Here is a 24,765-nt window from a genome sequence, read left to right on the forward strand (position 1 = left end):
TCAGCCATGGCTACACTGAAATCCCATCTCAAAAATAAGGGAGGGTGGGCAAGGCTGAATTGTGACAACATGATAAAGAGCTGGATACACAGATTCAAATTCTAATCTTGCCAGTTATAAGTCTCTGTTTCCACATCTGTGAGGTGGGTACAGTTGGGTTCCTCATTGAATACAAGAAGAGAACACCTAAGTAAGAATCAATCTTGGGCACTTACACACAGTAGGTCTGTGGGAGCCCACAGCGAGCTCCAAACTTGGACAGCAGCCTGTTCTCCAGGTCAATGACTGTCTCCCCAATCTTCTCGTCCTTGGAGAGGAGGTCATAGTCATAGAGTGTGATCTTCAGGTCTTTCTCCAGAGGCAGGGTGCAGGTGAGCTCAAACATCCTGCAGGAGAGCCAGCAGCATCAGACACTGCAAACCCAGTGGCATCCACACAGTGGGGAGTCAAGGGGCAGCGGGATAAGGATTGAAAGCCATCCTAGGTCTCCTGTCTCTTCTAGAGCAAGCCACCCACAGTGCAGCTGTACTGGGCAGGCCTCTATGCCCCCCCTCTGTCTCTCTCTCTGTGTCTCTCTCTGTGTGTCTCTCTCTCTGTCTCTGTCTCTGTCTCTCTCTCTCTCTCTCTCTCTCTCTCTCTGAGTGTGTGTGTGTGTGTGTGTGTGTGTGTGTGTGTGTGTGTGTGTGTACCTGTGTGCCAGGTTTTCCCAAACCAGGCTGACTGCCTAGTTCATGCACCCCATAATGAATAGATGAATGAGATGGAACACAACATTGACAGCAATGTTTCTGCCATGGCACCAGGAGACAGAGATAGGAAACTCTCATTGAGGGCATGTCCAGAACCTACTTTCAGGACTCCTAGGGCTGTACACCAACTTCCAAGATGGAATGGAAGGAGGGCTTATGAAAATGACTCTTTGGAGGGAGCTCCTGTGGAGTCTATGCACACACGCACATGCGAACACACACTATCCGTGTGCCAGGTGCCAGAGATCATGAAACCTCTTCTCTCCACCCTCCATCCTCTCCTAAGCATGGTGGCAAATGCTGCTGGCTGGGACTGTCTCTCTCCACAAGTTACAGCCAGAGTGACTTCAACTGAGCAAACAGATGCCAATATGGATGCAATGTGTTACTTGATACGTGGGAAGACCAGGATTCCATGGGTGCTAGAGAAACAACAACCATAGGCTGCACATCAAAACACTCATGACCGAATGGCAACTTAGGTCCCAGGAGCCACCCACCTACCACTCAGCCTTCTCCTCTTGTTCTTAGAGTCCCCCATGCCCTGGCTGTCTTTACCCACTAGCTGACTACCATAAAACATGTGGGCACTAGAAGAATAACTACTGGTAACTACTATCTGGGATAGACAGGGACTGTAATGGGCACTCATAAAGTCTCTTTGCTAATCATAACGTACCAGTGATAATGTTCTCATTTGGGCAAATGTACCACTCAGGTAAGATGCTAATGGGGGATTGAGGTGCAGGGTATTTGGGAACCCCACACTATAAGAAATGCATCTTCTGAGTACTCCTGCGATCTCTGGTCTCTGTGCTTAACAAGGAGCGCCTGACAGGGTTCAAGTCTTTGATCACAGACATAAAAGAGCCAAGATAAAGGTTCTGCCCTAGGAGACAGAGACTTCCTAAATGGCAGCCACATCTGCCCACTGAACTGTGAGTTATCCACACCAGCCCCTCTAGCCCAAACTCAAGCCACTTCCCACTTACTTTCCAAATACAGGCTCCAGGGTGCAAGGGATGTAGTTATCCTGGTCATTCACCGACTTCTTCCCTATGGAGATCTTGATGTAAGGGTCACACTGGAGGACATAGAAATGTACAAGTAAAATCACTGGGTCAAGGTGTCTTTGGGGCTTCTGGTTTTCAGTGACCATCGGTGAGCTGTGATGCATACTGTGTCCTCTCAGGCCAGGGCCCATCCTCTATACCACACCACACCACACCACACCACACCACACCTTACCATACCTTACCACACCACACTATACTGTAACACTTCACAGCATACTAAGCCACACCTTATACCATTATACTACACTATACCATGCCATACCATACTATAACAAGAGCCTGTAGGTTTAAGATATCTTTATTCAGATAAATACCAGCCAAATGCAAGCCAGAGCGTGCCAGGGGCAGCAAGGCAGCCAGGCAGAAAGAAGGGGCTCCCATGTGCTTGCAGCCCCTTAAAAACCTATTCCGCACCATCCTGACCTCACCTTGGCCACACCCTGACAGGCATGGTCAGGCACACCTGTAGCCAGCCCTTAGGAGGCATGGTTATGGTGTCTCTCCACACCATACCATACCACATTGTATCACACCTCAGCATCACACCTTATCATACCACATCGTACCATACCATAAACACATACTACACTACACTGAACCATAGGACAACACCTTACAGTATACTAAGACATACCTCACCCTGTCACACCTTATGCTCAGACAGATCTTCTAGCCTCACACCTAACAGTAGGAAGGTTGAGTGTCCTATACTCCTGAGTCACCAGCACATGGGAAGAGGTGGGTGTGGCTAGACCTCAGCCCTCATACACACATGACCATATATCCCTAGGCCAGGTTGGGGTCCACTCTATTCTCAAATGGCCTGTTTCTAAAGATGGAAAGAGACATACAGAGGCAAATTTTGTCCACGAGAACAGCCTGAGCCTGTTTTCTGAGCACTACTTTCAAGCAGCAGCAGACTTTGCACTATCCTACAAGAATATAACAAGAGAGAGGAACAAGGGCTAGCACCGTGGCATGAAGGCTTGAAGAACATAAGCCAGTATGACAGCCATATCCTGGAAGCTGTCTGTGCTGCCCAAGCTAGGGTGTGTGACTTCTCATCTTTGAAAGACACTGGGGGTGGGATACCAGACTTCTGTCCCTGACCTTAGGGACACATATTGGGGCTGGAACCCATCTAAGAGGACAAGGAAGGACCCAGGCTTGGACCTCTAAACTCCAACTATTCACTCCTGCTTTGCTGTTCTCTCTCCTTTTCCAGCTCTTCTCTCTCTGCCAGCTCCTCTCCTTCAGCCCTCCCTCCTCCATCTCTGGCCAGTACTTATCTCTGTCTCTTGCTTCAGACATGAAATTTAAAGGAAGATCTAAAAACTCAGTAATCCAGAGAAATTATACTTCATTATGGTATTCTGTGAGCTGGAGAAATGACTCAGAGGTACATGGCAGCTCACAGCTCACAACTCCAGTCCCAGAAGATCCAATAATGCACTCTTCTGGCCTCTGTGGACACCAGGCACATATGTGGTACACAGGTATATATTTATGTACACAATACCCATACACAGAAAATAATAAGAATAAACTTTTACAAAGTCAGTACCAACAGCCTGTGATGAGTAGTAGATCATCAACATCGGCAGAACAAGCCTAGCCAGTTTTTCTGTGCCTCTAGCCCCATGGCCCACAGAAGTTACTAGTCCTGTGCCTCCCTCCCTGTATGCCTTCCTTCTCAGCACTAAAACCTTACAGACTCAGCCTGGACCTCTGTCCACTTTACCACGTGCCAAACCACAGTTATACCTGTGAATTGAGCAGTCAGCTTTCAAGCTTTCACCCATGCCCCAGCCACTCTTAAAACCCAGCTCCCTGTCCTTCCTGGCCTCCCAATGTTCATGTACCCACAAGGGTCCTTTTCCTTCCTTTGAGGCTACCCCACTTTTCCAGAGCCCCAAACAGACTCTAGCCTCCCTGACCTCCTGGGGTTGCTCCTCACAAAGATGCCACAGCTCCCTCTCAGCTCTGCAGGCATCTTTGGGTTCCCTGGCTCACTGTGCCCTCCCTGGGACAGAAACTCTGTCTGCCTTCTTCAGGCAAAGCTTGCTATTGTTCTCAGGGGACCAAGGGTTCCAAGAATGTTACCTTGCCATTGGGGTCCTTGGGTTGTAAGCCAAATGCTCGGATGATGTAAATTCGGACCAAGCATTCCTGGGGACCCTGGGCAGCCAGTTGGTGGAATTGTCTCGGGGGCATAGGGATGGCTGGATCTTCTGGGAGGGGATAAATTTTGAAGAGACCCTAAAAGAAATGGGGACTTGATTTTCATTTTTGTCATCATTGTCAATAACACAGTAACCAACGGGTGCTCATTTGTGAGCGCCATCACCATGGAAACCATTGAGCCAAGCCACAAACTACCCCACACTACCATTCAATTCTACATCAGCCACAAGGTCACCCCCAAGGACACCAACAGCAGCACCATGGTCACTGTTGCCACTACCCCTTCCCCAGTCACTGATTGCTGTAACCTCACAAAGTCAGGGACAGACCTTAAATTCTCCAATGACAGATGGGTCTTCTGTCTCCTCTTGAGTCTTGCCCCGGTAGAGCTTGAAGGTGTTACAAAAGTCCGACAGGCCCTCAAAAGCCTCCACTTTCTCCAACTGTGTATCATAGACCTGTTGTTGAAATGAGAAAGGACTCAAGAGCAAGAAATTGGGGGAATGGAAAAGGAAGAGACAGGAAAAGAAGGGAAACAGACAGTGTGAGTGGAGGAAGAGAAGGGACAGCGGAGAAGATGGCACATTTGACAGGATGGGAAGTTAACAGAGGAACAAAAGCAAACAAAGGGGTGGGGTTGGAAAGATGGAGGAAGGGAAGCCAAGGAGGAAAGAGGAGAGAAAGAAATGAAAAGACAGAATGGAAGGAAAACCATGGAAGGGAGAGGAGGGAAAGTATCTGTTAGTCTGTTAGGATGTGAGTTTTCAGAGTAATTGAGTTTTCAAGTTACCTGAGACTCACAAAAGCAGCACATTCAAAGGATTAAGAATGTTACAAACAAATGAAAAGTTGACCTTCTGCATGCAGAATGACCATAATCCTCATATATTCTATAATTCATTTTGTTTTAATTATTTATCTCAGACTTGGCTGTTTACTTTTTCTGATCTCTTAAAATTAACATGAGTTCTTAAGGCTAAAAATGGCTCCACATGCTGCCTTAGACCTAAGCTCAAGGCTAGTGTTTTATTGCTGTCTCATTTATATTCAAGAGTTTGGGTCAGTTTCCTCTTCTTCTCAAATCTTTTTTTTGGGGGGGGATGTAGGGGCAGAGAGGTTTGAGACAGGGTTTCTCTGTAGCTTTAGAGCCTGCCTTGGAACTTGCTCTGTAGACCAGACTGGCCTCAAACTCACAGAGACCCACCTGCTTCTGCCTCACAAGTGATGAGATTAAAGGCATGTGCCACCACTAGCCAGCTCTTACAAAAAAAAAAAAAGAGTGTGAGGGGGAGTGTGGTGGTACACACCTGTGGTCCCCATATTCAGGCACTGAAGCAGGATCAGAAGCTCACATCCATCTCCACTACAGGGCAAATTTAAGGACAGATAGCCTAGGGCACATATGTTCCTGTGTCCCCAAAAGTGTTTAAAAATAGAATTTCTTTTCAATTCTCCAGGTAAAGAAGGCTATGGGGACTTTGGATCTTGTTACTGATTTCCAGTTTTAGAGGCTTATGGTCAGAAAGTGGTATGTGTGGCACTGCCTCTTCTTAAAACTCATCAAGGCTTTCTTCACAGCCTGGGACATGGTGGACTCTTCTATCTTGAATCTCTCCACTGCAGTTAGATGTCACTTCAAGATCTGATGTTAAATCTTGCCATAAGGCCAGGCATGGGGGCCCACACCTTTAAACACAGCACTCACGAGGCAGAGTAGGACGGATCTTTGTGAGTTTGAGGTCAGCTTGGTCTACATAGTGAGTTCCAGGCCTGCAAGGGCTATACAAGGAAGAAGTGGGGTGAGGTGGCAGTAACAGTGGGAAGAAACTGCTGTAACGAGTGACAGGTGTTACATGTACTGATAAAGCAGATAGCTTGAGCCTAAGATTTACACACATCTTATATTTACACAGTCGTGAAAGTTTCTAGTCTCATTTGTTTTCCTGAAATTCTTTCCATAGTCTCTTCTCCCTCCTCTTCCCCATTCTCCCCTCCTCTTCTTCTTCATCCCCATCATCCCGTCTTAGGCAAGGTTCTCCTCCTCAGTATTGACCTTGACACTGTTTGCTCAGAATCCACTTATATACATAACTTGTCAACTTGAGAAAAGATCTGTCAATTCCATTTATTCTACAACACGACAATTAGTGTTCTTATCGCGGGCCCCACTTTCCCTCCTTCTCCACCTAACTTTTACCATTGTTACACTGTTACATATTCAATAAGAATGATGTTTCCATCGTTTGTGTTACCCTGATCCTCCCACTTGCTCACTTGGGTTCCAGAAGACTGTGTGATCACAACTAGTTCCCCTGCTGTGCCCTTTCCAAGGCCCAGCTTGTCGGTTCCAGAAACCATGCCTGAGAAGTGCTAAACCTCACCAGCTGGCTGTTGCCCTGAATGCTTGTCAGAAAGTATGGGTGAGCTTCAAATCCTCTGTCACTGACAATGCTATGTGTGCTGTTTCAGGCCTCTGGATTTTTATAGTTGGGGAAACTGAAGCCACTTTGATTTATTTTCTACTTTAAATGGCTTTGGTATTTTAAGAAGAATTCCTTTTTGATATTTTAAGTATGATATGTGTTCTATTCTAGGCTATATCTGAAGTTGACCAATCTGGGTCAATTGTCCTCACTCACACTGGACCTTTTCAAACCATATATTCAAGTGTTCTTTCACAACAGTGAAGTTTGATTAAATGATTACATGTTTTGCTGTTTACTTTCATTGTTTGGAGTGTCATCCTCAAAGACTCTGCTTATAGCGGTATCCAGTCTTCTGTCCCTGGCTTCTATACCTGCCACTTTCTGTTTGCGCCTCTGAACTTTTTCTCCCCATTTTCTTTTTGTTGTGACTATCACCTCTACCCTCTATTCCCCAACTGTGTTTTCCATGTGGCCATTCTGCCCTGTCCACCGTTAAAGATTATACTTCCTCTCTTGCCAGAGTCTTCCCAGTTCATGGACTTTGTCCATTCTTAAGTTCCATTCTTCATGCTTCACATTCTGAAGTTTCCTTTCTAAAAAGTTCACAGCGAAACATTCCTTCTCTTCTGCTGCTTGGCAAAACAGTCCTGGTAGGCACGTGTCCTCTTTTATTGGTTTGATTTCTACTTTCTCTTCTTTTTTCCACTTTGGATTTTTTGAATTAATGCTGTGCAATTACATTTACTAACCGCTAAATGAGTTGGCTTTTCCTAGCCTGGCTATTTCCTTCCTTCCCACCATGGAGGCACAAGGCCTCCTACAGACATGGCTCCTCCATGTCGCTCCACCTTCCCAGCTCCTCTGAATCCAACCAGGTCTAGGCTTCTGCAGTCAGCTTGACCTGCCTGCAACGTTCCTGCAGTGTTGGAAATAAGGGGCGCACTTCCTACTTCATGTTGCAAACATTTCACTTTGAAACTATTATGAAAATTTCCAAGTATAGGAAAGTAAAGAGAAATAGCAATCTACCCCCACACATCCACCCCTGTCTGACACAGTTACCACATTCTCCCATTTGGAAGAACACTTTCACAGGGGTTTATGAGAGCCCCTGTCCCCATGAGCTGCCATCATCCTTCATGTCCCGTGGCCCCTGCCCAATCTCAGTTGTCCTTGAGCAGCCCTTACTTATATTTTGGAGTCTGCGGCTTTTATTTGTTTCCAGCTCTTCTGAAAAATGGATTCTGTGGGTTTGAATGATTTCCAAGAGAAAAGGGGGAAAGTGCTGACTTATGCAGGCATGTTCATGCTGGGAGTCCGAATGAAATACTTTGTAAATTTCCAACTGGATGGACTTTTTGTTTAAACTTATTAATTTCTCAATTTATTGCACTTTAATATGTCCTGACTGATTTCTGTCTTGGGTAAGTTATTACTCACCTAATTTGTGATCGGGTTTTGTAAATGTTCTCTGCGCATTAGGTAGAAAGTGCATTCTTTATTTTGTATTACTTTTGTCTTCCATTTTAAAATTATTTTTGTTTCCTGTTTCAAGGCTACAAATTGAGCACTTTATTAAGCTGCAACATAACAGTTTAAAGGCTTGTTGTTTGGATCTTTTATTTACTATTATTTACTGTCTGTTCAGTCATACAGGCAATGTATTAAAATTCCCTCTTCAACTTTAATCCCTGCCATTTTGAGATGCTACTTTGTAAGGTACAAGTTTATATGTCCCTAACTATTTTTGTTCTGAGTATTTCAAAGCTTTGGGAGTCTTTGCAGGGAAATACATCTTTTATCAAGGAAAGAAAACCACTGTTTTTCTCTTTGCTTTTTACTTTAAATTCTACCTAATTCCTCTTTATTTACACTTAATCTGATTGTGTCCCCCAAGATAGCATAGAAATGTTGCTTCCTGAAATTCTACTTTTCCCAAAGCCACTTAATTGTTCGAAGTGTCTTTTAAGGAGAGGGCGATGAATTTTGACTTTTAATGTAGTCTTGAAGTCCTTATCGCTTAGCAGAAGAGTTTGATCCATTCTTGTTTATTGGGAAAGTTAATATGTTCTTCACTTTTCCTGCATTTTGTTCTGATTTCTCATTTTAAAGCATTTTTGTTGTGCCCTGAAATTTCTTTACTTTCCTATTTAGACCATGAACTTTCACCCCTTTTGCTGGTGATTTCCAAAGTATAGGGTTTTTTTTTGTTGTTGTTTTGTTTTTTGTTTTTTTTTTTTGTCCTCTGTACTCCTCTCTCTGCCATACTAGAAGCTGGTTTTGGTGGTAGTGGAGGTCCTCTTCCATTTACTGATATTAAAGGACCAGCATTCCTTCCAGGTCTAGTTTTCCCCCAGAAATAGTTGGGATGCCTTTGCTCTGGAGAGGCTCTGCTCACTTGGCTACTGTTGGAGACCTCCTCAGAGAGGTCAAGCAGGAGGCCGAGTGCCAGCTCCGCATCCGGTGTCCTCCTGAGGAACGAGGGGCTGGGGCCTCCGGCCACCCTGGCAGCAATCCTCACCCTTGCTTGCTTTGTCACATTTCTTGGCAAGACCATAGTACCATATGCCAGACCTAACTGGCCAAACCTTCTTCCTGGTACGCAAATAGTTCTGTCTGTCTGCCCAGTTTCACACACCCAGCCACGAAGCCAGAAGTACTTGCAGCCTGAGGTGCTGCTAGGCTCCGGTGGCTTCCTAGCAGGACAGCCAGGACTCTAGGTACACCAGACAGTTCAGGGGACCCAAGGAACACCACTGGAGTCCCCACCCAGGGCTTCAGAGGTAGAGGACCCATCCCAAACCACTCTAACTAGCCAAAACTTTCCCTTGACAGTGAGTGCCCCACCTCCTAGCCTGAGCTCTGTGCTTGCTCTCCCACGTTTAGAATCCAGAAGAGACAGCATAGGTCATCTGATTGTGCTCGTCTCAGATAAATAAGAAATCATTTTCAGGTAAGTGTGTCCTGTGCCATATTTAAGGCATACTTAACATTAAAAATCATACATTGTATCTGATATTTGGATGTAGCTGGTCACCTTACAATGGAGAACACATAACACCTTGAAGAACAATTTTTCAGTCATCTTTGGTTATCTTTCTGAAAACTAGTCACCTTGAAAAGCTATAATTATATTTATAGAATTTCTTCAAAATACCAGAAATTGGAGAACACATCTCTAATTTTTATTCACAGAAACAAAGCCTAGCATCTTAATTATATTCTGTGTCTCTTGTAGGGGTCAAAGGTTGGGGGTCAGATGTGTATTCTCAATTGGACTTGGCATTTGAACTCACTCAAGAGTTTCTACTGCAGAATGGTTTTCCAAACCCCAAAAGCAACAGAAGGATGCCACAAATCCCTTGGCACCCACCATGGTTAGGAACATCAGAGATTCGCAATTTTAATAATTCTCCACTTAGACAATCTGTGGAATGGCCACCCTTACTTTCCTTTTTTGGGGGGGGGAGCTAAAGGGACATTTTAAAGTAAACCCTAAACATTATTTCACCTAAAAACACTTCAACATTTTCTCCCTTCCCAGTAGTTTTGTATTTATTCATTCATTCATTTAGTGTGTGTACACACACTCAGGTGCTCATTCCATGGCACACACATAGATGTCTACCATGCAGGTTCAGACGATCAAGCTTGGATTGACAGCCTTGGTGGAAAGCACATTTACCCCTCAGCCATCTTGCCAGTCTGTTCCATTTTTCTTTCATCCCTTGCTACCGGAGATTAAACCTAGAACCCCCCCCCCCCGCAAATGTTGGCCAGTGCTCCACAGAGGTCTTCCCACAGTCATCACTTCAGTATCGTCAACACTGTTCCACAAATACTTTCTTGCTTACCCTTGCCCACCATGATTTCTTGTTCCAAATCCACACTCTGACGTAGGGTGACCTTTCCTCAGACTCAGGACCCCCACACACAACCCCCTCACTGCACTGCTCATCCCTGAACCTAACACCTGCTAGAAGACTGGGGAATGAATTCCAGAGAGAGGTCTTACCTTCAGCGTGTCAAAATCCTTCTCCAGGTAGGAACCACACTTTTCCCTCTCCCCAATAGAGGCAAAAAATTTGCTCCACCAGTCAATGAACTCCTCCTCCTGAGCAAAGAGAAGGAAGGAGAGGGTTTAGGAGTCCATCAGCTAATTGAAGCCTTCTGAATTTTAAGACTTCAGGCTGACCTGGATCCCAAGGTTTGCCTATAAGTTATTAAGAGACATGGAAAATAGGGAGCCAGAAACCTCTGCCTCTTTGGGGCAAAGGCCGTGCAGACTGGGGAAGCTTGCAACACCTGAATGTTGCTGAGCAACTGAGGCTCGGGTCTGCCTCCATCCCCATTCCTGTGTTCCCATCAGGCACTCAGGCCTGTCTTGTCTTTCTGTGAAGCAGGAATAACCACAGTAGCATGCAGCATCCCAGGAATAAATTGGCTGAGGTCCAAGGAGTATGCAGAGTTCTCTGCCCAGAGCATGTCAAGAATGTATTGCCTAAGAGTGTGGTAAGGTAGAGAGCCTCTCAAGGACCCAGCCCATCCCTCTGCCTTCTGAACTGGGAATCAGAATGTAGACTTCTCAAGGTGGAATCAAGGTAGGGTCCCTAAGGATCAACAAGCATTTGTTAATTGACTTTTATTCAAAAGATGCTGCTAACTGAAGGGACCTAGCTGAGCGGAAAATATGGAAGGGGACCACTGCCTGCCCCACAAACCTCCCTCCACACCTTCCAGCTCAGCTCTTCCCTCAGCCCTTCCCCAGCTGTGTCCTAGATAATGTGCTACAGAACCAGCAAGCTCCCTGAAGGGTCTGCCCCAGAAGCCTACTCAGGGCAGGGCCTTCAGGCTGAGGCCTCTCTATATCACTGAAACCCAGCCAATCTAGTGAGAAGGGCCAAGAGCAAGATGCCTATAGATAGCATTCTGAAACCACAACTGAAGGCTGAGTAGGACACCTCCCAGAAGCTGCATCAGTCTACAAAGTGAACGGAGTATCTGTCCTAAGCATAAACATGCTTAATCCTCCTCAAAGCCAAACCCTTTGAGTTCCCACTTTTGAATGAAACTAGGCCAAGGGATCCAAGGAGGCAGTGAGGGTAACAAAGGTGCCCAGAGTTCCTGTCCATCCTCAAAGTGTAGTCCTAGCATCCCCAGAACCCCCCAAAAGCAGAGAATGAGTGTCAGCATGAGGCTGTCACTTACCCGGAGGATCTTCTGCAGCCACAAAAGAAAAATCAGGTTCAGATGGGTTAAAGTGCAAGGAGGTGGAGCTTCTGGACTGAACAGTGCTCCAGAAGATACCAGCACAGAGCCATGCAAAGAACTGCTGTAGTGAAGATGTTCGAGGAACACAAAGACCAGCACACAGGAGACAATATTTACATAGTCATATCTAAGGGGAATTAATGTGCCAAATCATCCATGTACTTGTACTCCCATAGAAAACACATAGTACATACAGGAACAGGGAGACAAGCACACAGACTTAGGCTAGAAAGGAACCCTGCTCAGCTGTTTGGCTCTTCCTGAAGCTTATTTCCCTTTGCAGTCCAGGTATTTAAAATTTTGACTTGTTAAGACAGGCAGCTAACCAGCATATTTGACACAAAGAAAAGACAGAAACATGAGAGAGAGAAGCTTAGAGAACAATACCATCAACAGTGGCACCCAAATAGACAGGCTTCTTGAAAAACTGAAAACAGGAAGTTTACCTTTATTTCTGGCACCCTTGGAGCACTTAGGGGGAAAAGAGCCAAAAGCAAATCTCAATAAAAACTAAGAAATAAACTCATGGTGGTCACCTCTCTGACCACTCAATAAAACTTAAAATTAATAAGAAACAATAAAATGAAAATCCCAGGCTGTTAGACATTTAAAGACATGTTCTTAAAACCCCACTGAGTCAGAGAAAACCAGAACTAGATTCAAGACACCCAGGTTGCAGATAGACCCATAGGCATAGAAAAACTCAGTCTGAAATGCTCTCAATTTTGTACAGAAAGAATGAAAATAAATAACCTGATAATTTATGAGATCAGAAAAAGCAAAACAAATTAAGTAAAACATAAAATGTAAAGTAAACCTATAAGGAAATAAACAAACAGAGGGCAGAATATTACAATTGATAATTAACACCCTCAAGAAAGAGATAAATACCAAACTAGTTTCAAAGAGTGGATATATCAGCAACAGGAAAGATGAAATAAAAAGACATTATGTGGAAGAATAAAATAGGCCTAAATTCATGACAAAATCCTGGAAAATCCAGAAGAACTAGGAGATTTTCTAGAAAAACACGAATGCCAACATCAATGCAAAAATAATAAAAAACAAGAAGAGATTGCTGGCCTTGAAAGTGAAAGCCGTTTCAAGAAGTACCTGCCAAGGGAGCTATCAAGCCAGGAGGCTTTTTGTTTGGAAGAAAGTTCTACAAGTCTTTAAAAGAATAAATTATACTTTGGTGCACAGTACAGAAGAAAAAAAAGATGAAAAAATTTCCCATTCATTTTAGGAAACAAAGCCTGACAAAGAAATACAGAGGAGGGAAGGAGGAGGGGGAATATGTATAACTCCCACTCCTGAATACAGACACAAAGATTCCAAATGAGCAGGTTGCAGCAGCAGACCTGGTGAGATCCAACTGGGTCACTGTACAACATGAAAATGTCTCATTAGAGATAGCTAAGAATCATGGGCCAGGTAAACTGGTGCACACCTGTAATCCCAGCACTCTAGAAGCTGAGGCAGGAGCATTTCCACCAGTGTGATGTTAGCCTGTGCTACATGGGACGCTGGACTCAAGAGAAAAAAGCAGTTTGAGGAGTGGAGAGATGGTCCAAAAGCTAAGAGCACTTGCCACTCTTGCAGAAGACTCAGGTTTGGTTCCCATCACACACAAGCTAGCTTACAACCATTTGTAACTCTAGCTCAGGGGCATCCAACTCCCTCTTCTGACCTCCTCAGGCACTGCAAACATATGGTATATATGCATACATACAGGCAAACTCTCATACACATAAAATAAAAACTATAAATCTTTTAAAAATAGTATAATAAAATGTAAATGTTTTAGTATAAAGAGTAAACACAAAATAAATATAGTGATTGCTTCTGAATGTACAGACTAAGAATATTTTTGTTTATCTGTTCTGTGCTTGATTTTCCATTGAGTAGAAGTATGCCTTACATAGCTTTAAAAAAACTGACTTTTTGCCTTTTAAATGTTTGTTTATTAGTGTGTGTGTGTGTGTGTGTGTGTGTGTGTGAGAGAGAGAGAGAGAGAGAGAGAGAGAGAGAGAGAGAGAGAGAGAGAGAAGGGATGGGTGTGTGCAGCATTGTTGAGTTGGTTCTCTCCTCTCATCCATAATCATGGGTTACAGGAACCAAGCTCAGTTTCTCAGGAAAGTGTATCAAGTGCTTGTCCCATTGACCCATCTCACTGCTCCACTCCCAAATAATCCCACTGTTTTTAATTTAGGTAAAGAACAGTAGCATGCTTCAAAAGGTACTACCAAGTATGGGAAGAGATAGAGGGATACTCTCTCAGCCTAGACACACAGGGGAAGGTCTAGGCCCTGCTCCAAATGATATGACAGACTTTGAAGATCCCCATGGAAGGCCTCACCCTCCCTATGGAGCAGAAAGGGGTTGGGGAGAGAGGGGAGCAGGGGAGGGAGAGAGAACTGGGATTGACATGTAAAAGAAGCTTGTTTCTAATTTAAAATTTGTCTAATTACAATTATAAAAAAAAGAATGGGAAGAGAACAATTGGCAGGATGGGAGGAAAATATTTGTAAATCATACATCTGATAAGAAACTGTATCCAAAATGTGTAGAGAACTCACACACAACTCAACAATTTTTAATGCAACTTAAAAGTGGGCAAAGGGGGCTGGAGAGATGGCTTATCAGTTAAGAATTCATACTACTCTTGCAGAGGACCCAGGTTCAAACCCCAGCACCCTCAGAACCACCTGTAACTCCAGTTCCAAGGAATGAATCTGGCACCCTCTTCTGATCTCTGAGGACTCATGTATGCACATGGTGCACATAAACTCACACAGAGATACATAAATAAAACAATAAATCTTTGAAAGTGGCCAATGGCCTTAAGATCAAATTCCTCCAGAGAAGATATGTAGCAGCCAATAAGAAATAAAAATATGATCACTGCCCACCTTGTCACCTGAGACATGCAAACTAAAACCTCAATGAGAAACAGATTACATACTATGGTGGCTGTCCCCAGAGACGCAGGTAACACAGTGTCAGTGGGGTGAGAGAAGCTGGTAAGAACATAAAACATAGTGGTCACTGTGGAACACCCTGGCCATTCTGAAAAGTGACAAGCAATGTGTTTCCTAGAGAAATGGGGATGATCCAAAAATATGTACTTGAAAGTTCTAAGTAGCCTTTTTCATAGTGGCCACCAAGGGGGTGTGACCCAAAAGCATGTTTTCTGAAGTACGTTTATCCACACGGCATTTGGCAACATGCTACAGCTTGTATGAACCCCAAAATCACGCTAAGCCAAAGTCAATCACAAAAGAACACATATTGCATAGTTGCATTTATATGAAATAAGATAAAAAGCAAAGTAGAGCTGGAGATGGTTGGAGGCTACTGAGAGTGGGTACTCTTTCTTGCAGTGAGGACAATATTCTAAAATGGATTGTGGGGATGGCTGCACAACTCTTTAATACACAGGGGCAGGGTAAAGGACTGCCAAACTGTACATTTTAAATAAGGGCTTGTGTTGACACACACATCTCAAAAAACTGTTAGAAAAAAAAGGATAAATGATCAAATACAAGCCTAGAAGCTCACACTAAAGAGTAGTAGGAATCTCAAGGATGTGTTCTAAGCAAGAACTTGGTGCCATGGCACCTGAGAGATGGTTCAGAGTCTGTGGTTGCTTGCTGCACAAGCCAAATTCAATTCCCAGAGCCACATGAAGAACTGATACAGTGGTGGGCATCTGTGAACCCAGCAGTCTTACAGAGATATGGGAAACAGAGCCCAGAATGACTCCAGATGATCATGGGCTACCTAGAGCTCACAGTGAGGCAGAAACAACAGAGATCCTTGATTCAACAAGGTGGAAGGCAAGAAAGTACCCCAAAAGTTGTCATTTGACCTACACACAGGTAGCAAACATGTCTCTGTCTGTCTCACTCCCTCTCCCTTCCTCCCTCTCTCTTCCTCTCTCTCTGTATCTCTCTCTCTCTCTCTCTCTCTCTCTCTCTCTCTCTCTCTCTCTCTCTCATGCACACTCAGTCTCAATAAACTTTAAGAATTAAAGCGGATATTGTTTTGTTTTATTTTAACAGACAAACGTTGAACACCAAATAGTATCTAACACTTGCTACATACTCAGCTTTTTAAAATTTTTATTTTATTCTTGGGTTTTCAAGACAGGGTTTCTCTGTGTAACTAGCTCTGACTGTCCTGGAACTCACTCTTTAGACCAGGCTGACTTCGAACTCACAGAGATCTGCCTGCCTCTGTCTCCCTAATGCTGGGATGTTCTTGCCTAGCAAGAACATCTTTTGTTGCTGTTGCTATTGTTGTTTTGAAGCAAGGTTCCACATCTAACAGGCTGGCCTTAAACTTGCTATATAGCAAAAGATAACCTGGGACTCCTGATCCTTCTGCCTCTACCTTCCAAGTGCTGTGTGATTACAGTCATGTGCCTTCATGCCTGGTTTATGCAGAACCTGGAATGGAACCCAAGGTCCTGTGCATGCTGGGCTAGTTCTCTACCCACTGGGCTCTGCCTCCAGCTTTGTCTATAATTCTTGTTTTGTCATTCTCTCTAATCTACCCAAGCATGCTTATATGGTCATTAATGACCCGTGCCTCCAAAAGTCTAGGGGAACAGTATCCAGTGGCATTCCTCCTCTGTCCCTGATGCATGTCCCCTTCCTGCCCATCATATTGTGGTCTGCTATCTCACTGCCACATCTCTCAGCCTTCAGAGCTGACCCCCTCATTAGTCACTCTGAGGTCCTCCAAGTATGCCCAAATCAGTTATCCAAACCCCCTCTATCCTATAGGCACCCTCTTTTGGAGTTCCCCTCCAGTCACACTCTTTAAATAAAGTGGACATTGATTTGTCTCATGATAGAGAGCTTAAATGGCTTCTCCAAACTCCAGCTGCCTGGTGCATGTCTGCCAATGTATGCCTTATGAATCTCTCTAATGCCCTGTCAGGTCCAGTTATCAGCAGGTCACTTGCTCCTGCTATAGCCTTCCTCCCATAAATGATTGGCAGTCCTCAGCAACTCAGACCCAGCTCCAGAGCATGTTCTGAATCTGCCATTCCCCACACCAACCCCTGTCACTGCCACTCTAGTCAAGTCCTCCCCTCATATTTGGCCTCCCATCTCGCTCCTCTTGCTGCTGTCTCTAAATCCACTCATACCACCACAGCCCTATAATCTGTAATTGGATCCTGGCCCTCTGAGTGCAAAGACTTCTGATGTCACCTGACTGGGAATAAGCTAAAGTCTTTTACAAGAACCTCACAAGACTCAGAGGTCAGACAGACACTGCAGCTCTCCCCCCTCCCATCCTCTGCCTTCTTGCCAGCTCATCCTCTTCCACCATACTAGCCTTCCTGATCACAAGCTTGTCTGGCACTCTCTTGCCTTTCTCTTGAAGGGCCTCTATCATCCTGAGGAGAGAAATTATCAGTGTCTATCGCCTCCTCATAAGATCCCAACTACAAACCAAAGTATGTTTCCACCAAACCAGTGAGTTTCCTGGGATCACTTAAAGAGCATGAGTAAGAGAAGCATGAGTGACCCCTAAACAGCCCCACTGGAAAGTCTTCCCCCAGCATGGATGATGGCTTCCTCACAGGCACACAGGTAACAGGTAACACCCCTTCAAGTAACCTTCACCACACTATATACTCTAGCACCTCCCAAGACCCCCAAAGAACTTGTGTAATTAGGGCAGAACTGCATCCAAATGGCTGAGAGGAACAGTAGGACTCTCTGGTGAAGGTCCATTGACTGTCCCCACTCCATCCTTCAATGAGGAAATATCAGCCAACAGCCCCATTCCTAATGGCCTTTTGTAGGCAGGCAAAGCTGAGCTGATGAAGATGACATCCAATTTGTTCAAAGGTCTGTGTTCTACAACATGGATCCATGATCACTTCCTTCCCCTTCAAGCCTGCCTCCAATGCACTCTCAACCTTTCTCTCTGATTCTCTGTTTCAAACTACAGCTTCCTTCCCAGCAATTTCTACTCCCCTCAAAACTTGCTTTGTCTACACAGCAGTGATCCCCATCAGACATTAGCTAGATGTCACTTAGGTCTTTTTTGTTGAGTGTCTTCCCGTAAGAGCAGGGTCTTTTGATCATGTGACCCCTCTCAGTTCTTAAATCACTTCCTGGTAATATCTTGCATCTCAGGAGATATTTGATGAGTATATGAGTTCTTAAACATTGGAGGATGGGAAACAAGTGACAATCTTTGGCTTCAAACACCAAGAACAGATAATGTGTCATCAAATTATGTATTTAAGGAACTGGGGGTGTGACTCAGCTGATATAGTGCTTGCCAAGTTTTAGGTTTGACCCCCAGCACAGGTATGGTGGTGCACACCTGTAATCCCAGCAGGTGGAAAGGCAAGGAATGAGGATCAGAAGATCAGGATTATTCTCAGTCCCACAGTGAGTTTGAGGTGAGCCTGGGATCTATGAGACCTATCTCAAAAATAATAGTAGTAGTAGGCTTAAGAAAACATTTTGTCCAGTCAGTTCTTCTCCATCAGAGAATAAGAAGATGAACATTCAGGGGTACCAAAGCAAGAACCAGAGAGGTATGATGGTTTCAGACAAGCCATCCTAACTCCCCTGGATTCATCCTCCATGAATTAACTGCCGGATTTGGTATACAGCTAGCCAGAGGTCACTAGAGGAACTGTGCCAGGGCACTGGACAGGAAACTGCACAGATATAATAAAAGTAAGTCTTTAGCACTTCCTGTAGACCTCAGAGTGACATGGGACATTAGTGTTACACACTCCACAGCTAAGCCTGCAGGCTAGGACAGGAGGGAAAGAGGATGGGGGAGAGAGGGGAGAGGGAGGAAGAGAGAAGAGAGAGAAAGAGAGAACCAGGAGATGGGACTAAGAGATGTCAGAGAGCACAATCTGATCCATGTGTCCCCAAGTCAGAGCCCAGAGACACCAGGGTGGACTGGTACTGGGAACCAGGCCGCCCTCCCTGGAGAAATAACACTAAGGAAGGCCAAACCAGAATTTAGCCACCACCCCCCACTCTGGGGTGTGGAGGGGAAAAGTAAGACCAAAGTGACTAAGTTTAAACCTAAAATGCCTAAGATTACCAGGGATTTTCTGCCATTAGGAAAAAATGAGAGCTCAAAGGGAGATTAAGTTGACTTACAGAAAATAAAGTGATATTTTTAACACACTCATGGATATGACTTGAAAATATCATTCCTGCCATTACCCCAGCCTGGCTTCTGGGGGAGTTATCTCAAGTTCATTTCACCTGCCAAGGAAGTTCCAAAATAAGTTAGCATAGCCTTGAGGTGAACCCTCCAGGTCTTAGCCAGGTGTGCCCCAGAAACTGAGTCTCCATCCCACAAAGGGAGGAATCTGGTCCTGTGGCCTCCAATGTCAATTGTGTCTTTGACCTCATCTGGCAATTGTTAAGCATCAACCTTGGGCCACAGCAAAGAGGAGGAAGAAAAGCAAAGACTGGTTTCTAAAGTGTTTTCTGCAGCTTGAACCAGAAATCTGGCCATTGCCCCTGTGTCGCCCCCATGTCTAGGGTTCAAGGCCATTCATCTTTCAACCAGCCAGCCAAGTCAGTTTGACCAAGGCAAGTACTGAAGCCTCTTGGATTCCAGCTAATAGCCAACATTCAGTTGTTGAGCAAACAAAGACAGTCAAACAGGCACCCTAATCCTCCAAGACCTGAGTCAGCATGGTGTGGTCCAAACATCATCACCCCACTGCCTGTGCCTTTCATGACCGGTAGCAAAAATTCAACTCCTCTTGTGAGGCCAGGGAGTGGAAAATGGGGATCAGGGGCACACACACACACACACACACACACACACTGGGGATGGAACCCAGAGCCTTGTGCATGCTCAGCAAGTGCTCTACTACTGAATTACATGCCCCCTTTAGCTTGTTTTTATTTTGAGACAGGGTCTCACTACGTTGCCTAGGTTGGTCAACTATGGATACTAACATCTCAACCTCCCAAGTGGCTGAGGTAACAGGCTTGTGCTTCCTTCTACAGTTCATGGACAGAGCTTCTTTTCCCAGAATGCTCACTTGAATCAAAGAGAAGACCTGCTGGTCAAGTTCCTTCACCACCAAGGTTATAAAGTCAAGCTGAAGGTCACTGTGTAGAAACACACACACTCTTCTAAATGAAGAAATGGGCCACTGTCTGTGAAGTTAAGTCACTATCCCAGACTACACAGAAAGCTATTCCTCTCTGACAGAAATGATTTTCAGTCAGCCGGACAACAGGGTATTTTGAGGCTCTGAGCCTGCTATCGGTTATCATGGTAACTCTTCCTGTTGACATGCCAACACCCTCATGTTGATACCAAATTTTGCTAACTTGGGTGCGACATCTTCATGATTCAAATGACGACAGGATATCAATTAATTTCCAAAGGTCTGGAAAACGGAGGACAATTTGCTCCTGACACACAAGCACAGACTACACATGTAACATATATATCCTCAGGCTGACACAGCCCAGATATGACTTCAAACCTACCTCACCCTGTGCACAGTAAACCACTTGATATCCCCAAAACCACAAAGACAGATGCCCAAATCCCGCTACCAATGACTCAGAAGAACTCTACCAACTCACAGCAGACATCAATTTTTTCCAGCCTCTTATTGACACTCCCTGGATACTAGCCTTGTTGTAGAAGGGTCTCTGTGCCATGCTTCCTGGTCTGTAGAAGGATCCCTATGCCACAAATCCTGCTTTCAAGCTGGGTCAGCATCGGGTAAGAGAAGGAAGGTCTTTAGCTCAATTGCTTTCCAAGGCCTAGTAAATAGACGCACATGAGCTTCAGCAAAGACAGCCTGATTATCTGTCAGCCTCTTATAGACAGGGGCCCACTAAGCATGGTGTCTTTGGGAAACCCAGGCTTTCTGACCAAGGGAACTGGACTTGCTGAAAGTGTAAGGACTTGTAGGGAATCCAGGCTTGCTATATGCCCTCCCCGAACTCTTTAGTTTATTTTTATTTTGAGACATGTGCCCCACATGGGGGGGTGGCATTCATGGAACCCAAGCTTCTAGCCCCATAGGAAGGGACCTGAGGGAACCAAGCTGCTGGCCACATGGGTGAGGAACCTGGGAGAAGTTGGACTTCTGGCCACATGCATGAAAGGCCTGAGGAAATCCAAGTTTCTGAACACATGGGTGAGAGGCCTGAGGGAACTGGGCTGTTAGCCATTTCCAGACTCAGAAGTCTAAGCTGGGCACTTGGCCTGCAACTTGGCTCCCTGAGGGTATCATGCAGAATGCCTGAGAGAATGGAATCTACTCGGTGGGCTGGGAGGAAGGAGATTCCAGATGAGTCTTCAACCCTATGAAGAAAGCAATGCAACATCTCTAATTCGGAATCTGTGGTGGTTCCAGAAAGGCCCAGGGGACGCGGGAGCTTACCTAACCTTCGTTCTGCTTGTGGAGACAGTTTTGCTTAACAAGAGTTCCAGCAATCTACTTAAGAGAAAAACTATTTTTGAAGGCCTTCCCGGGACTGCAGAAGCATCCATCAAACTACAGACACTAATATTAGCTATCTTAAATTCAATTTAAAAGGGATTTGGGGGGAGCTCTCTCTGTGCCAAAGTCAACCCACTTTGCAGTTACCGTGTGCATTTTCATATGCAAAATCACGTTAACTTTTCAAATCTTTGTCAAAGTTGTTACTCGGTTCTGATTTCCCGTGCTCCTGTAGGGATTCATCAAAGTCACAGGGTGAGGGATGAAGCTTCACCCAGAGCCCCAAAGGAGCCTTGTGCTCAGCACAGAAGGCTGCACAGCTTCCAAGCTTCTTTTAACCCAGGCTAGGGAATAGATAGAGCATGTGCAGGACCAGGAACGATAAGAAGGAATTATGTTAAATACTGGTGAAAGCTCTCTGGCCAGTAGGCCGTCAGGGAAAGCTGTGGATATCCCTCTAAGAAAGAGAAGAATCTTTTTCTGTGGAAGGGCTAGTAGGTCCCTCATGCCAGGGGAAAGACCCCTTGGGGAGGAGGTTGGTAGCAGAGTGAGGGCAGAAGCAAGGAAGGTTGGCTCGAAGGAGCTAGGGCTGCCTCCTCCCTGATGGGGGCCTGGAGTTTGCCAGACGTTTCACCCCAGGCTGTCCCCCCTGCAGTGTGCACCGAGGGAGGAGGGGTGCACCCCCAAGGAGACCACAGGAATGCCAAGCAGGGGAAAGGCGCCCCGAGCCAAGGGCTCCGGCAACCAGGATCCAATATCGGCGGGTGACTCCAGCCCCCGTAACAGGAGAGACCGTAAAGTATGTGCTGGGCTTCCCAACCCGCACACACAGCAAATAACCAATTACTCCAAATAGCTAACAGATTGCGGCTCTGACTTCCCTCCCCTCGCCCCCACCCCACCCCATCCCTTCACTTGTCATTTGATGGGCCATTTGTATTTGTTCAGAGAAAATGAGAGAATGAATCACAGAAGAGACCCAAATGACACCAAGGACAGGCATCAAACACCTCATCGGAGCTCTTGGGAGTCACAGAGACCAGCCTGCACCCTTACCAAGAACATCAGGGAGATTGTTAATGGCAGGAGATTTTGCAACTTTCAAATGTCTGTAGTGATTCTAACATCCCCAATACCATGAATGCATGTCCTTAGGAAACCTATATCTATCTCCTAAGTAGCTCAGCTGATAGATACAGGAATAAGAAAAACTGCGAGTATGGAGGGTGTGGAGATGGTGAGTTGGTAAAGTCTTGCAAGCATGAAGATCTGAGTTCAATCCCTAGACCCAGACAAGAAGCTGGGCATGGCAGCGTGCCTGTGATCCTAGTGCTTGTGGAAACAGAAGGATCTCTAGGACTTGCTGGCTGGTCAGGCAAGCTTCAAGCTCAGTGAGAGACTGTCTCAAAAAGGAGGTAGAGAGAGGTTAAGAAAATGTCTGACAGACCCATGGCCTCCATATGCACATATACACAAATACAAACACACACACATGCACACACACATACACTGAACATGGTTAAAGTTAACTCTCAACTTCAGAGGTACAGGCATGTAGCTCACAGCTCGAAGACGAGCTGCCTCTGGAAATGCTCCTTGCTCATGACTGACGCCCCGTAACTGATTGCTTTGGTCAAAAAACATGTACTTCAAAGTCCTGGGATAAACTGCTGTCCAGACTCATGAATCACAATAAGGCATTCTGTCCAAACTTGGAATTGAGGGAAATAAGGCTGTTCTTGGAGAAAGTGACCTTGATCTAAATGAGTGCTAGGTCAAGACAAGGAGAGGCTAAAATCACCTCGGTAGGAAAGAATGTCCTCCCATAGTATTATTTCTTAGTGAGAAGAACGTGGGGATAGAAAATGAGAAGCAAGTGAGCTACCCTGGAAGAATGGGGAAAGAATCAGCCTTGAATACTGGGAGTGCTATACAAGTGTCATCAGAGAAGTAAGGCTCTGAGTAATAAAGTCATCCCTACTTTCAGAGGTGGATATATCTGTCATTCCAGGTCAGCTACCATTGAGTTTCTTACCCATTTCCAAGCATAAGTTGCCCCTCTGCTTGTATGGCCTACAGAGAGGCCATGAGCTAGACCAATGTCCAGGGTCTCATGGACCAGACAACCATTGTTCTCCCTGCAAGTGCAAGCTGGAATTCTTCATGTGGAAGCTTGAACAGGGTTAGGGGATGCCACAAACTTTAGAATCTCCTCAACCAACACTGTAGGAAGTCTCCCCAGTGACACCCATGCCCAGATGGCCTAGGGTAAAAGGTCAATCCTGCTTCACTTAGGAAACTCTTACACAGGAGTCCATTGGCAAGGACTGTGGCTCTGACTTCATTAGATAATGCTAGCTGCCATAGCAAACACACAGTCTTCAGCTCACAGAAAAAAAAAAAGTGCTAAGAGCCTGTGGTTCTGGGTTCCTTCTGTTTTCTTTCACACTGTTGGATTCCCAACTGGCAAAGTAAAACTCCAGCAACTCTAAACTATCTCCATCTTTTATTGATCTGCATTGACTTTTTAAAAATGTCTGTGTATTCAAAGACAGGCTCCACCTCAGCTGCCATTGCTTGATGAGTAAGAACTTCCCTCTCTGTGAGGCTAAGCAAAGGACAGGAAAATGGTACTGAGGGTCAAAAGAAGGAAATAATCAGAGGACTGAGAAAAACGTTTCCCTGAGCCAAAGAGCTGAGTCCAAAACAGAACAAATGGCTTTGTTCATGTTCATGGGACGTTTGGAGAAGATGCCATTGACAGGAAACCAGAGCTCTGAGTTCTGGAGGAGACACAACCTGCTTGATGAAAAACAGGACTGTCAGATTTCAAATTGAAACAGATTTCGATTTCTAGCTAAAAGGCAAACTAGACAACCAGAGAAATCTCCCCAGCAAGCTCATCACATCAACAGGCATCTTTAAAACCTTCTTGATTCACTCTGGAGATGATGAGGGTGTAAAGAATGAGAAAGGAAAAATCCAGAGAAATGAGGAGCCAAATGCATACTGCCTACGGGACCCCAAAAGCCACAGCTGAGCATTTAGTTTGAAGTGAATCTGGGTTTGTAGTGTCTCCAGGCTTCTGGTAAAAGTAAACACGCATCTTCTCTGGAAGAATGTGACTTCCATCCAGGCCTCAAAGAATTCTCAGATAAAGTTCCAAAGAGCATGAGTTCATGATCAAAAAATAGTGCAACACATGAGGAACAAGACGCCATGAGCGTGTGCCAGTGAGGATCAACCAACTGCAGAAGCAGACGCATGAGAACAGAAAGCAGAAGTGTCAGAAATAACATGTGAACCAAAGGACCCTCCAGGAAACAAAAGACAGACAGAGACCTTAAAACTAAACAGACTGCAGAAGAAAGAACGTTCAAAAAATGTAAGTCTTGAGATGACAAACTCAAGCAAACTGAATTAAATAAAAGATCAGAAACTAGTAACATTAAATAAATAGAAGATGAATCTTTAAAACTCACTGTAAGTGTATCACTTGGAAAAAAAAAAAAAAAACCCTGGGGGCTGGAGAGATGACTTGGTGGTTAGGAACATGAAGCATTCTCCCAGTTCACACA

At 45.0% G+C, this 24,765-nt stretch overlaps 1 protein-coding gene across 4 annotated transcripts in view; it reads right to left on the minus strand.

Annotated features, from left to right (window-relative positions):
- The window catches only part of Dysf (dysferlin), a 199,811-nt gene that overhangs the window by 19,688 nt on the left and 155,358 nt on the right, over nucleotides 1–24,765 (minus strand). For all 4 annotated transcript variants that reach the window (XM_027428547.2, XM_027428543.2, XM_027428546.2 and 1 more), the window contains 5 exons: nucleotides 10,451–10,549; nucleotides 4,339–4,467; nucleotides 3,929–4,084; nucleotides 1,742–1,833; nucleotides 216–386 (listed from right to left, as the gene is read on the minus strand). In XM_027428547.2, the coding sequence (XP_027284348.1) occupies nucleotides 216–386; nucleotides 1,742–1,833; nucleotides 3,929–4,084; nucleotides 4,339–4,467; nucleotides 10,451–10,549 (647 nt within the window). The remainder of the gene's footprint in view (nucleotides 1–215; nucleotides 387–1,741; nucleotides 1,834–3,928; nucleotides 4,085–4,338; nucleotides 4,468–10,450; nucleotides 10,550–24,765) is intronic.

The sequence above is a fragment of the Cricetulus griseus genome, chromosome 8 (assembly GCF_003668045.3).
Source record: "Cricetulus griseus strain 17A/GY chromosome 8, alternate assembly CriGri-PICRH-1.0, whole genome shotgun sequence".
In the NCBI taxonomy this organism is placed as follows: domain Eukaryota; kingdom Metazoa; phylum Chordata; class Mammalia; order Rodentia; family Cricetidae; genus Cricetulus; species Cricetulus griseus.